General features: G+C 44.9%; 1 protein-coding gene across 1 annotated transcript in view; it reads right to left on the bottom strand.

The window, feature by feature from the left end:
* Positions 1-1,427: 1,427 nt before the first annotated feature.
* Positions 1,428-14,431, bottom strand: part of SHB (SH2 domain containing adaptor protein B) — a 145,223-nt gene continuing 132,219 nt past the window's right edge. Inside the window, 1 exon segment of the mRNA XM_044439626.1 lies at positions 1,428-2,384. Within this exon segment, the coding sequence (XP_044295561.1) occupies positions 2,201-2,384 (184 nt within the window). The 3' untranslated portion in view covers positions 1,428-2,200.

Consider the following 14,431-nt stretch of genomic DNA (forward strand, 5'->3'; position numbering starts at 1 on the left):
GCAATGCCAAAGAATGTTCGAACTACCACACCATTGCACTCATTTCATATACTAGCAAAGTTATGTTCAAAATCCTACAAGCTAGGCTCCAGCAGTATGTGGACCGAGAACTACCAGAAGTACAGGCAGGGTTTCGAAGAGGCAGAGGAACTAGAGATCAAATTGCCAACATACGCTGGATCATGGAGAAAGCTAGGGAGTTCCAGAAAAACATCTACTTCTCCTTCATTGACCATGCTAAAGCCTTTGATTGTGTGGATCACAACAAATGGTGGCAAGTTCTTAATGAGATGGGAGTCCCAGACCATCTTGTTTGTCTCTTGAGAAACCTATATGTGGGTCAAGAAGCAACAGTGAGAACTGGACATGGAACAACTGATTGGTTCAAAATTGGGAAAGGAGTTTGGCAAAGCTGCATGCAGTTGTCCTGCCTATTTAACTTATATGCAGAGCACATCATAAGAAAGGCGGGGCTAGATGAATCACAAGTTGGAATTAAGGTTGCCATGACAAATATCAACAACCTCAGATATGCAGATGAGACCACTCTAATAGCAGAAAGTGAAGAGGAACTAAAGAGCTTCTTGATGTGGGTCAAAGAGGAGAGCACAAAAGTTGGCTTGAAACCCAACACTAAGAAAACTAAGATCATTGCATCTGGTCCTATCACTTCCCGGCTAATAGATGAGGAAGAAATGCAGGTAGTGACAGATTTTATTTTCCTGGGCTCCAAGATCACCACAGATGGTGACTGCAGTCAAGAAATTAAAAGACGCTTGCTCCTTGGGAGGAAAGCTATGGCAAATCTAGACAGCATACTAAAAAGCAGAGACATCACCCTGCTGACAAATGTTCTTATAGTCAAGGCTATGTTTTCCCAGTTGCAATGTATGGCTGTGAAAGTTGGACCATAAGGAAGGCTGAGTGTCAAAGAATTGAGGCCTTTGAATTGTGGTGCTGGAGAAGACTCCTGCGAGTCCCTTGGACTGCAAGGCGATCAAATCAGTCAGTCCTAGAGGAGATCAACCCTGACTGCTCTTTAGAAGGCCAGATACTGAAGATGAAACTCAAATACTTTGGCCACCTAATGAAAAGGAAGGACTCACTGAAGAAGACCCTGATGCTGGGAACGATTGATGGCAAAAGGAGAAGGGGACGGCAGAGGATGAGGAGGCTAGATGGAGTCCCTGAAGCAGTCAGTGTGAGCTTAGGTGGACTCCAGGGGATGGTGGAGGATAAGAGAGCCTGGAAGAATGTTGTCCATGGGGTCGTGATGGGCCGGGCACGACTTCGCAAATAACGTAACATAAAACATCAACCCCTTGCCAAACTGACCCACACCCTCCCCAGAAATCACGGAACCGTCACCACTCACATTGTACAGACACAAAAGAAACAGAACCAACTCACTGCCTTTAATCTAGGAGTCAGCACAGAAAACCCTCAGAGCTTTATTATTGTACCAAATAAAAGGGGGAAGGGATAAAAATATATATGTGCATATATTAAACCACTATTTAAGTACATACCCTATTCATAAATAACAACACTTTTTGCTTTTGCAAAATTACTTATTGAGATCTTCAAATCACATCATCCTTGTGACAAAAGGGGGCCGGGGGGAATCTCTATGTTGAATTAATCTGTGCATGGGAAAAACAATGCAAATTTGGGGTGGGTGCATAACACCTAGTTTCCAGGTCCAGGTTTCCAAAGCAAGGCCAATGGGCCAGTTGCCTCCTTGCCTCCCCTGCATGAAGAGTTTGTGTCCATTGGCAGATTCTGCTGGGGTACATGAAGATTATGTCATGTCCCCCCAGCTCCCTACCTCAAGCACAGGTAGCGGGAGGACAGGCCGTCGGTCACAGGCAGAGAAGCTTGAAGGCCTTTCTTTGGATTTGGCAACTTTTCTATTCATGAAGGCAGGAGGGGAGTCCTGGAAGGTGATGCTTTTCTGCTCTGTCTGAATGCAGTTTTCTCTTGTATAAATAGAAACCAACATTTCCACACAGGACATGCAGAGTAGTGCAACAATTCCATTCATACTATTATACATTGGTCTGCTGCTGGAAAGGCAGAACTGGGCATCTTTGCTCCAAGATGCTCTGCTGTAGACAGTGCAGGCCCCTTTCTGCTGCCGCCGCCGCCACCACTGCATCCCTTGACTCCAATCCACAGGAAGGAGAATGGCTCAGAGCAATTATAAGGTCCGGACAGCAACAGGGTAAAGGAGGGACAAATGTTCAGCTCCTTTTATTGGGAGTTTTTTTGCTGTGTAGTAGTGGATCACTTCTGGCACGCTGTCAAACGGAGGACTATTCTGGCCCAAAATGTATTTTTCTTTGGTTTTTGTCAGCTTCATGTGCATAAAACCTTGGTTGCTCCTGTGGAAAGAAAAACGAACAAGGCAAATGATACAGCATAGAAAATATCTATCTGTATATCTGTCAGGGAAAAATGTATTAGGACGCTTACTGTGGTTGCAAGAAGGAGATTGGGCTTATCAAACTAAAGCGCAGAAAATGCAGGCTTACAGAAATATAGTGCCTTTACTTGACAAAGGGAAAAAGCACCACTGCCATAGCAATCTCGAGGCAAAGACCAAATACATTATTTTATACGTTCATAATGGTCAGGTGTGAAAGAAATATATTGGGCTGACTGAAGTGAGTCCACATGAGATGCAGCTGATAAGGTGTAATGGCATGTCTATCAACATTCCAGCTTCTCAGAGGTTTGCTTAAAAGGTCGGCACATGAGGGCCAGAGAGAGTTGGGACCACGTGCTATTAGGAGAATCGTGTGTCCCAAGAAGCGAGTAAGCACTGACCAGCCTCTATGTGTGCAATAAGAAAGTGGCGTTGTATATGCACGTGCTCCATGCCCCCACATTAAAATACCTCTACAAATGTACTCATCCCAAGTTAGAATGAAAATGATTGAGTTCATTAGCAATTTTGCACGTTACAAACAAATGCTATGAGTGAACTGGGCAATTACTTCTGCATTCAGCTGATGATGTTTGTTTGTAAGGCTGGAAAAAGAACTTGTATATCAAAGGCTGAACAATAGTTAAGGAAAGCAGGCCATGGTGAGGTGTTATGTTTCCAGTGGGACTTACACAGCTGTCTACGTAGCACATAAAAAGCCAAAGTACAAGCAACCCAAGGAGAGCTGGGTGCAAAATGGAAGGAGATCTTCTCATTTTGTGCTAGAGAAGCTGAGTTACTATTGGGCGGCAATCAATTCTGCATCCCAAGGGTGCATGGAGAGACAATTTTAAGTTGAGAATAGCTCCTTTATCCATCTGAAATTGCCTGAGAATTTCATTTTTTTAAAGTGAATGTTTCCTATGAAATAGCTGAAACAAATTTCAGGCTCACATTATTCAGATTTGTTGAGGCAATTTTGTGATGAAATGACCCTTCTCTTTAGAGCAGAAATCACTGCAGGCACTGTAATTATAGCTCTGGCAAGCTTAAAAAATCTTGATTTAAATTTCAATTCTTTAAAAGAATGAATCTCTTTTGAAACATAATTGCTCTCTAAACGATTTCCTTTAAGCCAAGGGTGACATCCCTAAACACATTATTATGAGCAGATATATTGTGCTGTTCTTTCAGTTCATTATGTGTTTTTCTTCTGCTAGTAAATGGTTTAAGATTCTGCCACTAAATTAATGCGATTGTAAAAATAGGTGCATATTAATTCAAGGCTAGAGCACGGGGCAGTCTGTTTAGATGCCTTTTAAGGTTTAAAGCAAAAGCAAAACATGCAGGTAGATTTTCTCATCATGTTTGCAGTTTTATTAATTATACAGTGATTCCTGCTTCAGCTTCAGTGAGTTTGATTTGGGATTTCATAGGAACAAAATATGTCAAAAAGTGATCATCAAAGGCACACTGCAAACTGCTGGCAGGCTAGTATAATGCTTGGGGGTTAGTAACTTTGTTTGATTTGTAAATTTGCTTTAAAATGGGAATTGAACAGCAATCTTTGCATCAGCCTTTGTAAAAGAGAGGTGGATGTCTTTTTGGACAGGAGTTATAGGCTTGGAGGTGCTAATAACAAAATGAAAGGGCCTAAAGAAAAGATGATTTAATTTTTGACTTGTGTATAGATAAAAATGATGCTGAAGGGCTTAGAATGCCCACTGTGCACCGCAGGATTCCTAAGGGCAGAACCAATGACATGTTACAGGAGACAAGAGTGCTGCAGAAAATGAAATTGCCAGGTTCGGCTCTCTCATACCTTATGAAACATGCTATGTTATCTTTGCATTGCCCATTTCCTTGTATCTGCTGCATAATATTGCATAATATTGTGTCACATCATGAGATAAAGGCTACTAGATGTTATGGGAAGTTAGAATGCCATATAAAGATGCAATTTTCTGCATCCGTCCTGCATGCGCTGTCCTGCCTTCAAGAAACCCACCAAGTGCAATGGAATGAGTGCCGAACTTGCTGAGCTGTCACGTTCTCTCTCAAGTCCTCTTATTACTCTTTCAACTGGACATGAAAACTGCCCTTCACTCTGGCTAATGCCCTAGGTTTTGGCAGAAACAACTTTCAGTATGCAGTAAGATAAAAGGATGCAACTGTAACCAAAAACTTTGCACAGCCAGCAACCCATCTGTAACTATTGCAACACTCTTAAACTACTATTTTACCACAGGTATGCAAACCATGTTTTCCTGGACTTCTTCCGGTATTTAGCCCTGGCAAGCCACTGCAGCTTTTTGAGGTCTACCTGGCAAAAGACAATCGGCGCTCCCACATGTGGGTCTGTCATTGTGGCGCTGCTTTGCAACGAACACCCATTGGCAGGGGAGGCGCACAGCACGGAAGGGAGAAGGATCCTTAACACTGAAGTGTCCATCTCCGGAGACAAAAGCTCTTCCCCCCTGCTGCTCTGACCAGGCTCTGCCTGCCTCCATGGCCCCAAAGTTCAAAGGCCCCACTGGCCTGCCCTTTGCAGACAGCCTTTGAAAGCTTAGAAATGATCTGGCTGAAAAAGCAGCATGTGTGCTTTCAATCATCACAATACTCTTTATTCCCATGAAAAGCACGCATGCACATTTTCCAGCCACATTATATGGAACTGTCTGTGCTAGACTGCAGTTGGATTTGTGAACAGATGCGGTGGGTGTGCATAGATGCCGTGTACAAATGTTTGCTTTAAAGAGAATACGATGAAAGGAAAAAACAACAGCAAAATGAATGGCCCATTAAAACTTAACAGGGAATGTTTAATTAAAGCAGCCTTGCAAAATAGCTACTTGGATTATTAAATAACCCCAGTCTACCAGGAAGGAAGTTCAGGTTAACTAGAAGAGAGCTGGTCCCCATTAGGCACCAACAGGCCAACACAGGTAGGCTTGAAACAGCAGGCTGGTAAAGATGTCTCTAACTTTTGTGGAGCGGCAAGGCTGAATCAAGCATGAGAGTTTCCATTAACAACAGGCCTGAAGACAGTTTAAGGCATAAAGGCAAATAGGTCTGTGTGTTTCCCAAGCAAACCAGAGCAGCAGCTTAATGATTCCCTAAAAGAAAGCACCCATTTGATGCAAGAGGTAAAATAGAGATGTCTGGAGGAGGATGCTGGCAGAAGGAAATCAAACTTGGCATCTCTGGTAGAGCGGAAACAGCCTACGTGATAAGGGCAGAATTACAAAAGGTTTTGGAGGCAAGAAGAGAATGACTAAACCAACTTATGAAATCTCTTTCCATTTTGGTAATTAAAAGAGAGGGTGACTAATAACTGACAATGATTGACAAGGCCTCATAAATGTTGTCCCCATACACTTGATGAACCCAGAGATCTGCTCCAAAAGCATGGTGAGCAGAACCTGGTGGGATTCTGGAGTGATTCTGAGAATAGTCTAGTCTGCACCACCAGCAGGCCACATGCTAAAACTCTTTCTGGAGGTGTAATAACACAAATGGTGTTATTACATGCTTTGATGCCCTCTAGACAAAATTAACTTAGCACAGAAAACCAGTGGATCAGGGAGAAAGGTTCTACCATGGTCTTTTCCACGATTTACTAACTCACAGTCTGGCTTATTAACCCCAAATGTCAGCAAAACAATGCCTTTGCAGACTGGTTAAAGGATGTGTTGATTTCTCAGCCCCAGCTATGCCTGCAGCTATCAATCCGCTGCATGATAGTAACAATTCTTTGTTATGATTGGCTGCTACTAGGCCGAAGAGCAGAAGGGATAGCTTTTAACCTATTGTAAAGTCCCCTTGGTGCTGCTTATTACAACAATGGCTTACGTTTCCGTCAACAGCATGGTCAAATTGTATGTTTTGTATCACTTTTACAATCAACTCACAGTCCAACATGTGTCCTGTAAAGCTCTTGGGGCTTTCTCTATGGTTTCGCATTCTATATCTGTACTCGTCTTTTGAATTCAGACAAACACTGATCTACAAGTATCTATCCATTCAATTTATAGCCAAGCGTAATAGAGCCCAATAATAACACTAATAATAAAGAGTACGTAATACATTTGTACTCTTAATACATGAAAGAGTATTGTTTAAAACCTATTGTTTTATTGTTCCTCTTCAGAAAGTATTTGTTTATTTTTTGTTTATCTTAAGTCAAGCCAGAACTTTCCCTAGCAGCAAAAATGACAAAACTGAGGCTGCCGTACTTTGAACACATCATGAGAAGACAAAACTCCCTGGGGAGGACAATCACACTAGGGAAAGTCGAAGACCGAAGAAAAGGAAAACAAATAAGAGATGGATTGACTCTATAAAAGAAGCCACAGCCTTGAACTTTTCTGAGTGGAGCAGGGCTGTCAAGAACAGGACGTTTTGGAGGACTTTCATACATAACATTATCTTTAAAAATATTGATATATTGTTTATCTTCATACATTTCTGAGATCTTTCAAGTGCTTACAAAACAGTAAGTAAGGAAATGTAGTGTAAGAAGCATTATACTTTAGGAGCTGACCTACACATTATTTTTATTATTTATTTATCTATTTATTTTTCAATTTATATCCTGCCTTTTTCCTACAAAGGGCTCAAGGCAGCTTACATCTCCTCTGCCATCTTATCCCCACAACAACAACCCTGTGAGGTAGGTCGGGCTGAGAGTCTGTGACTGGCCCAAAGTCACCCAGTTGGCTCCATGGCCGAGCGGGGACTAGAACCCAGATCCTCTGAGTCCCAGTCCCATGCTCTTAACCACATTGCAACAGAACAGTAAAATTTTCAACAGTACCACCTCAGGCAGAAGGTGGTAGTCACAGCAGACAAAAATGAAATTCTGCAAGACCCTCTTCCCGATGTGCTGATTTATTGCGTGCAAAGAATTGCTTTGGTTTTATGTGGGGGAACATTCAAAATTAGGACCTTGCATCTGTAGTCGTTCAGCCCGGAATTGTGCCACCCTCTGTTGTGCAATATGTACATCTAAAAAGACATATGTGAAGAAGACAACGCATCTCTGCAAGCATGTGCAGAAGAGAGATATGTTCAGTGGGGGCTGTGATTGGCAAACACGCCCAGGTGTGAAATGATACAAAGACAGGTGTGCCTAGGAGCCAAGTCACAAGGGTGGTGGCTGTATTGGATATCAAATGAGAATTATTCAGAAAGCCTTCCTCCTGCTGAAAGGGATGACATTAATGTGATAAGGGAGCACTGTCCATGGACACTGATTTACAATAGTCATTTCAAAGAACTGAACTGTTGAGCAATGCTAGCAACTGGCCAAGGCACTGTAGCTTGGGAGTTTATTCCGTCAGAAGCTCTTATCACTGTAAAAATCACAGAGAACTAGGCAACATGGCATTTCCAGTGCTACTTTTTATAAGGAAAGAGACCCTAACAGGTTTGCGGATAGAGCTTGGCAGTCAGCTTTCTTGGGCGAACAGGGATGTCAACAGAACATTTCAATTAAACCTCGGCTGGAGTAAGAGGAGACCAAGCAAGACCCAGTCATGGCTCTCCACGCAAGGACAATGTACACATCACTCGCAGCACCAGTGGTACCCCATGCGTGCCACAATGGGGGGGGGTGCTTCTGCGTGAGCCATCTGTCCAACTAATATGGCCAAAATACATGATGAAGAGAAGTACTGTTCCTACGGGTGGAAAAAAAAATACAACCCTGTCTGACCCAAACAAAACCATCATTTCTCATCAAGAGGATTATCCAGCGCCCACCCCCCCCACCCCACAACGTGCACTGTCTCCTTCCCAATAATCAAGGCATTTAATAATACATCACACTTCTTTGCAGCTGCTGGGGCATATCGCCTACAGCAGTGTGTTGCTTCCTAAGACCTCTTACTTTCAGTTGTAATTGCTTAATGCATTTTTCATGAAGAGTACAGGGTAATAGTTATGTTAAATTGCCTCCTTTTTCATGATAAAATGACTTTAAAACACTTCCATGTAACATTTATGCAATTGGAGGCAGAGCAAGTGCCCAGTGATTACCACCCTGTTACTTGGAATCCCTGTGCATTGTCAGGTTCACTTCATCTTAAAAGAAGAAAGAAAGACTCACCACTCCCAATCAGAGGAAAACTGATTTTTCTCTCCCAAGCCATAATTCTGAATTGGCCACTGCTCAACCCCATCATGTTCAGAGGCCATTTTGAGCAACCTCAATCTGACACCCATTGAAATCAGTCTTTTCTCTCATTAGTATCAGTGACAAAGGGACTGGCAGCCTAAGCACCAGTCATTGGACTCACAGCAAACCCTACTGGTTTCAGTGGGAAGAAAAAGCAGATGCTGAGGAAATCACACGGCTGCATTTTACAAAGTCACACGAACACCCAGGCAAGTTCCACAGTCCATATTCATACTGCTGTTCTGGAGAGTATCATGTATAAGCCCCTTTCTGCTACATGGAAGGCTTTGTCAGGGATGCTGCCAAAACCAACAATCCCGTGGCAAGATCTCCCTCCGTCTCTTCCTGCAACTTTTGGCAAGACATTTGTGCATGTCACTTTCCTGCCTCTGCTCATCTCATTGGCTGCTGCAGATGGTATGGGAAAACAACATGGGAAAGTCTGGAAAAACATTGCTGGGAAAGCTGAGAGAACACAAGAAAAGACCACCATTTCTGCTAGCAGCCTTGTGTCCAGCTTGATGGGAGCTCCATCCTGTGTGTAAGATCCAGGAAATCCTTGGCACAAATCCTGCCTCTGTCATGAAATCACTAAGGTGGCCTTAAGCAAACCACTTTTTTCTGTCTGCAACATGGAGGTGATAATATTATAATCGCCCTCATAAGAGTTGCTTTCAAGGTAACTGAGATAATGTATGGCATGTACTCTGAAAAACTGAAATGTGATGCAGCTGAATTCAAGCAACAGAGCTTTGGTTATTGGGCAGTATAAAAATATAATTTGTAAAAATACCCAACTTGGTTTAGGCTGGTCTAGAGATCCCTGTTGAAAAAAGGCCCTGAAACATCTCACATCACTAAAGGTACAATGTTATGTGAGCTTGGACAGAAAGAAAGGCCAGTAACTCCTAGCATGCCCCAATCAACAGAGTACGCTCAGTCTAATATAATACATGGGCAAAAACTTCTACAAGCCATACTTCTGAGAAACTACTTCTGTGGCCAGCATGTTCTCACTGATGACATTTCTCTGCGACTCTGCTATTGTGACTCTTGGACCATTGTCACTTGATGACTTTCTATCTTGAGAAAAGAATGATGGAAATCGGGACACCATCCTAACTTTCTCCCCCCCCCCCCCGACATTTCTATTTGCCCAATCCATTTATTTCCTGGAATTTACAGCTCTCCCCCTGCTCAGTAAAATTTTGTGCTTAGCATGAGAATGTAGCTGAATTCTCCAACAGAATAGCCTCCAATTAACTAAATGGCAACCATTTATTTTTCTTACCTTAAAAAAAGATGTAGTTGTAAATGTGTAAGCTTATTTCCAGAAAAAGTGGGATGCAATTTTCAACACGGCTAAGCTATAACTCAAATGTATTTGCCAGATTTTGTAGAAAGGCAGGAAAATGATTTTATGCAACACAGGGGGTGGACATTTCTACAGTTCATGCTTTTGCCTAGATGGCTAAAATTATTCTCTTATACGGACAATTCACTGCATATTTCGTAAAGAAAAGCCTACAACTTCCAACATGCCTCAGCCAGCCAGGGATGGCTGGGGGTTGCTGGGAATGCTAAAATTTCCCCCCGCCCAGAAACACCTTGGATCATACCCTATATTGCTCCCTAGCAGCTCCCACAATCAAAGCAGACTGTCCTGAGATAGGAGAATGAGTGGCCTGTTTCTGTATGAAGCAGCTTCCTATTTTGAAACTGAATGGCTGCTTACAAGGAGGAAATTTTCTCGGTGCCCATCTCTCACTGCTTGTATGCAAGTGTATATCCAGGAACAAACAGTAAATGCACAAGAAACACATTTTCATAATGTAGGAGTGGAGTGGCATTACTACAGCATGTCAATGTCAAACATTTTGCAAGAATGGGGTCCTGGACTCAGGCTGGATTGTCTCCACATTATGAAGATTTGCGTCTGGCAGAGGTGAAGCAGACGACTGCTTTGGGTGCCGAATTGGGGGCGGGGGGCAAAATGGAACCCAGGAGTTGGAAGCATCACTTGGTGATGGGGCAGCGGAGGTGGCTCTCTGGGTCCTCTTCCTGCCCGACCTGCAGTAGTGACTGTCACCACCGTGTACACTTCTATCACCAGTGTGCTCTCCAGAGCAGACACGCCAGGGCTCAGGTGGGAGGGTTCTCAGGGCCAGGCACCAGCGTGCCTGTTGCTGCGGACAGTGCCTGGCACAGCTCTTTGGAGCACCAGACACCCACCAGAGAGCCCTTCCGAGTTAGGCATGAGATGGGCAGGCAATCTGGGAAGGCCCACCAGCTGTGGCAAATGCAGCAGGAAAGAATGAGAAGCTGGTTCAGCTCTCCAGAGAGTCTGCACGATGGGAATGCCTCACAACACTGCAGGCGGCCCCCAGTATGTTCTCCTTGCCCAGAGGGGGTTGTTTGGTATTAAGAAGGGCCCTTCCTTGAGGCACAGCCAGGTGGCACGGAGAACCCCCCCCCCTTCCCAGTGTGGCAGGAAAAAGAATGAGGGGGGCACCTGCAGTAAGCCCAAGGCTGGGACCTGGAGCTGGGATGGGGGGCTGGTGGCAGCTGCTGGGGTGGGGCAAGAAGGAAGGGGAAGACCAGGAGGGTAACTCCAGTGGGGGCTGTGGTGGGGTAGGGGGAAGAGAAGGTAGCCACAGGTCTGCCTGGGAGACACCAAAGCAGCGCTTTGCCTGAAGCTCTGCACTGGCTCAAGATGGGCTCACTTCCTTCGACTTCATCCTTGCATGCACTGGTGGAACACCCAGCCACGGAAGGCAAAGCCGGAAGCGACCTCCAATGTGCCGCTCCTTCAGCTGAACTGCAGCACCCCACAAGTGGACGGAGCAGCTGTCATTTTAAGGAGCTGCTGAATGAGATTCAGGGTGGTGGGGAAGGAACATGAAGTTAAGCTCTGGGCATCCGGATCCTCCTCCTGGAAAGCCTGGCAAGTTGCTCCTTTGGTAGTGGAAGCAGGAGGGGCACAGTGGGCGCTTTTCATCAGCGGGAGAGAGAGCAATATTTCATTTTGCATCTGACAGCCACTATCTGCATGGAGCAATTAACAGCGCCTCTCTTCTGGCTCCAGTTGACATCATGCTGCTCTGGAGTGTCACCCCCAACAAGTGGGAAAGCGAAAGCGCTGTGTCAGCTTCTTTTCATAAGGAAAGCGTTTTAATCAGCTATTTGAAAAGAGGGACCAAAGACAAGAGAAACCTGGGGGGATCACATCAAACTCGGGAGAAAGCCCGTCTGCAAACAGCAGGGGCCCAATCACTTCTGCTTAAATGCTAGGTGGGCTTGGAACACATCTTAAACAAAAGCCCTCCTGATGAACTGTTTATTTGGAGAGATGAGACGCACCCTCCTCTGGTTAATGGTGGCACAGCTAAGAGGACCAGTGATTACACTGCAAGGCTTCGCAGTGGAAAAACTGACATTGCTTGCAGCTTCCAAGCACTTCTGAGGCGGATCAAACCTTGGAACTCTGTGGGACATAAATGGGAATCCCGAGATTGCTCTCATCAGTGGAAGGAGGAAGACTGTCACCAATTCCCCTTCCTCCCTGAAGGCTCTTTTGTTTGCCAATATTCTCTGGAAGACTGGGAGAACTTCCCGAATGGGTTGGGGGTGAGGAGGAGGAAGGTGAGAATTGGTGAAAATTGCCTTCCTCTTCTTTCATCAGTGGGATCCCCTGCCGGATCTCTGTGTCCTTTCTGTTCACACATGCCTAGTTGGGATCCAAGTCAGAGGTTTTCCCTCCTGTTCCACAGAGGGACACCCATGAAAAACACTCATGACATCCTTGTGCATTTTGCAGGAAAAATCTGGGAACAAAAATGAGCAGAAAATTTAAGCTCGTGCTGATAGAGTTCTACTGTAAATTCATGCCATTTCTGCATTCTGACATAAGATCTTTCAGCCACGCTCCTCTATACAGCTACAGGTTCTCTGGTTCATACAGACAAGGGGTCCCAGAGTGTACGTTTGAGAAATCAGGTCAGTTTGTGCTCAGTGGCACCCTTCAAAAGCTGAAATGCTTGGAAATCCCTTGACTAGGAGATAGGAGGTGGTGCGGTGCGGTGGGTATATGTGTGTGCAAAAGCAACCTGACAAGACGTCATGGTTTTGCAAACTATCTTGCTTACCGTTCTCAATCTTCTCCTGAAATGGAAAGCCACTGGGACATGCTGTTCATGTTCTGGGGCAGCATCCCCCAGCCTGGCACCCTCCAGATGCGTTGGACTACAACTTCCATCACCCCACACCTGCCATGGAGGCTTGGGGATGATGGGAGCTGCATTTCAATGCATCTGGAGGCACCAGGTTGGGGGAGGCTGTTCTAAGGCATGCTCTCCGTGCATGCAGCACAAAACTCGGGCCCAGCAGGCCTAAGCAGCATCTCGTGCAGCCTTGACAAATGCACCCCAGAATCCCTGATTCAGACAGGAAACCGCCAGACCCTTTCCTGCCTGAGGCCAGGAGAGCTTCTGCCAGACATATGAAAACATATGTCGCAATAAATCCTGTGAAGTGCCTGAAGATTGATCTATTTTGCTAAAAATGTAACATGCTGGCCAAAGTGATGCGTTTGGGGACACCCTTGCGGTTTCTGCTGCTCTGGTGACCAGCCCACAAACTGTAAAAACAACAGTCGGGGCATTTTCCCTGGTCAGTTGACTGCCCTGCTTGAACACTTGCTCTGTTGCAAGGATTCATAGACTGAAAGGTTACATGGAGTCCAGTTCCGTCGTTTCTGATGGGAGGTTCATTTTATGAAGAACTGCTCTAAAACCCATGAGCTGGCTCAGGGCTGGGTGCTGGAGAGAGGACTGGAATTGGGCTGCCGTCCGCTGGCAGCGTGTGCTCCTTGAAGAGCCTGAGCACGGAGGTTCTCGAGGCTCTGGAAGACAGTTCAGCCACTGAGTGGAATTGGTGTGATTTTACGAAGCCTGCTTCTTGAAGGGCTCTAGACATAGATGTGGCTCTAAAGCTTTTCAGCTGGCCAGAGAAGGTGCATTTTGTGCGTTTCCATTGAGTGGTTTATTGTGCTCCAGCACTGAGAAGCTGCAGAATGGTGAAATACTTGTTGAAATATATCTACCACAGCAACAGAAGAATGAATTGTTGAATTTCTTTAATGGAACTAGCCCAAGAAGATTTTTTGAAATGGCTTAAGAGGCACCCAAGTACTGCATTTATTATTACAGGTATATGCCCCTTTTCTTCCAAAGAACTCAAGCGACACACATGATTCTTCCCTCCCATGTTTTATCTTCTCCATAAGGTGTGTTACTCTCAGAGTTGGGACTGATCCAAAGCCATCCTGAGAGCTCCATGCCTAATAGGGGATTTGTATCTGGGACTCCCCAGTCCTAGGTGGGTATTCTGTGCATTACCCCAGCCTGACTCTCTTTGTGTTGACCACTTCATATTTCAAAGGTCACCTTGTACTTCTGTCACTTTGATGCTTCAGCTACAAAGGACATGGATCAAGGATGTATTTAGCCCCATTATTTATTGCCAACAAATGCGTAACTTTGGTTGGTATGTTATACTGGTGTTGTGCGCCTTTGGTTCTTGTGGGGTCATCCTTTTCTGGTCTTGTTTTGCCCAGGGAGTGCTGCAGTGGAGCCAGGGCTCACCAGGATCCAGTGTAGGCACCTCTGGAATAGCAGGAGTGCTGGCACCCACCCATTCACCACACAGACTTAGACAGGGTAGAATATGGACTGTTGTTGAATTGTGGGTTGTTGTTACATGTGACCCCTGCACTATGGTTTAACTACAGGTTATTAACCACAAGCAACCAAGAAGAGAATCTATGG

The sequence above is a fragment of the Varanus komodoensis genome, unplaced genomic scaffold, assembly GCF_004798865.1.
Source record: "Varanus komodoensis strain SLA01 unplaced genomic scaffold, ASM479886v1 scaffold35, whole genome shotgun sequence".
NCBI classification, from domain to species: Eukaryota; Metazoa; Chordata; class Lepidosauria; order Squamata; family Varanidae; genus Varanus; species Varanus komodoensis.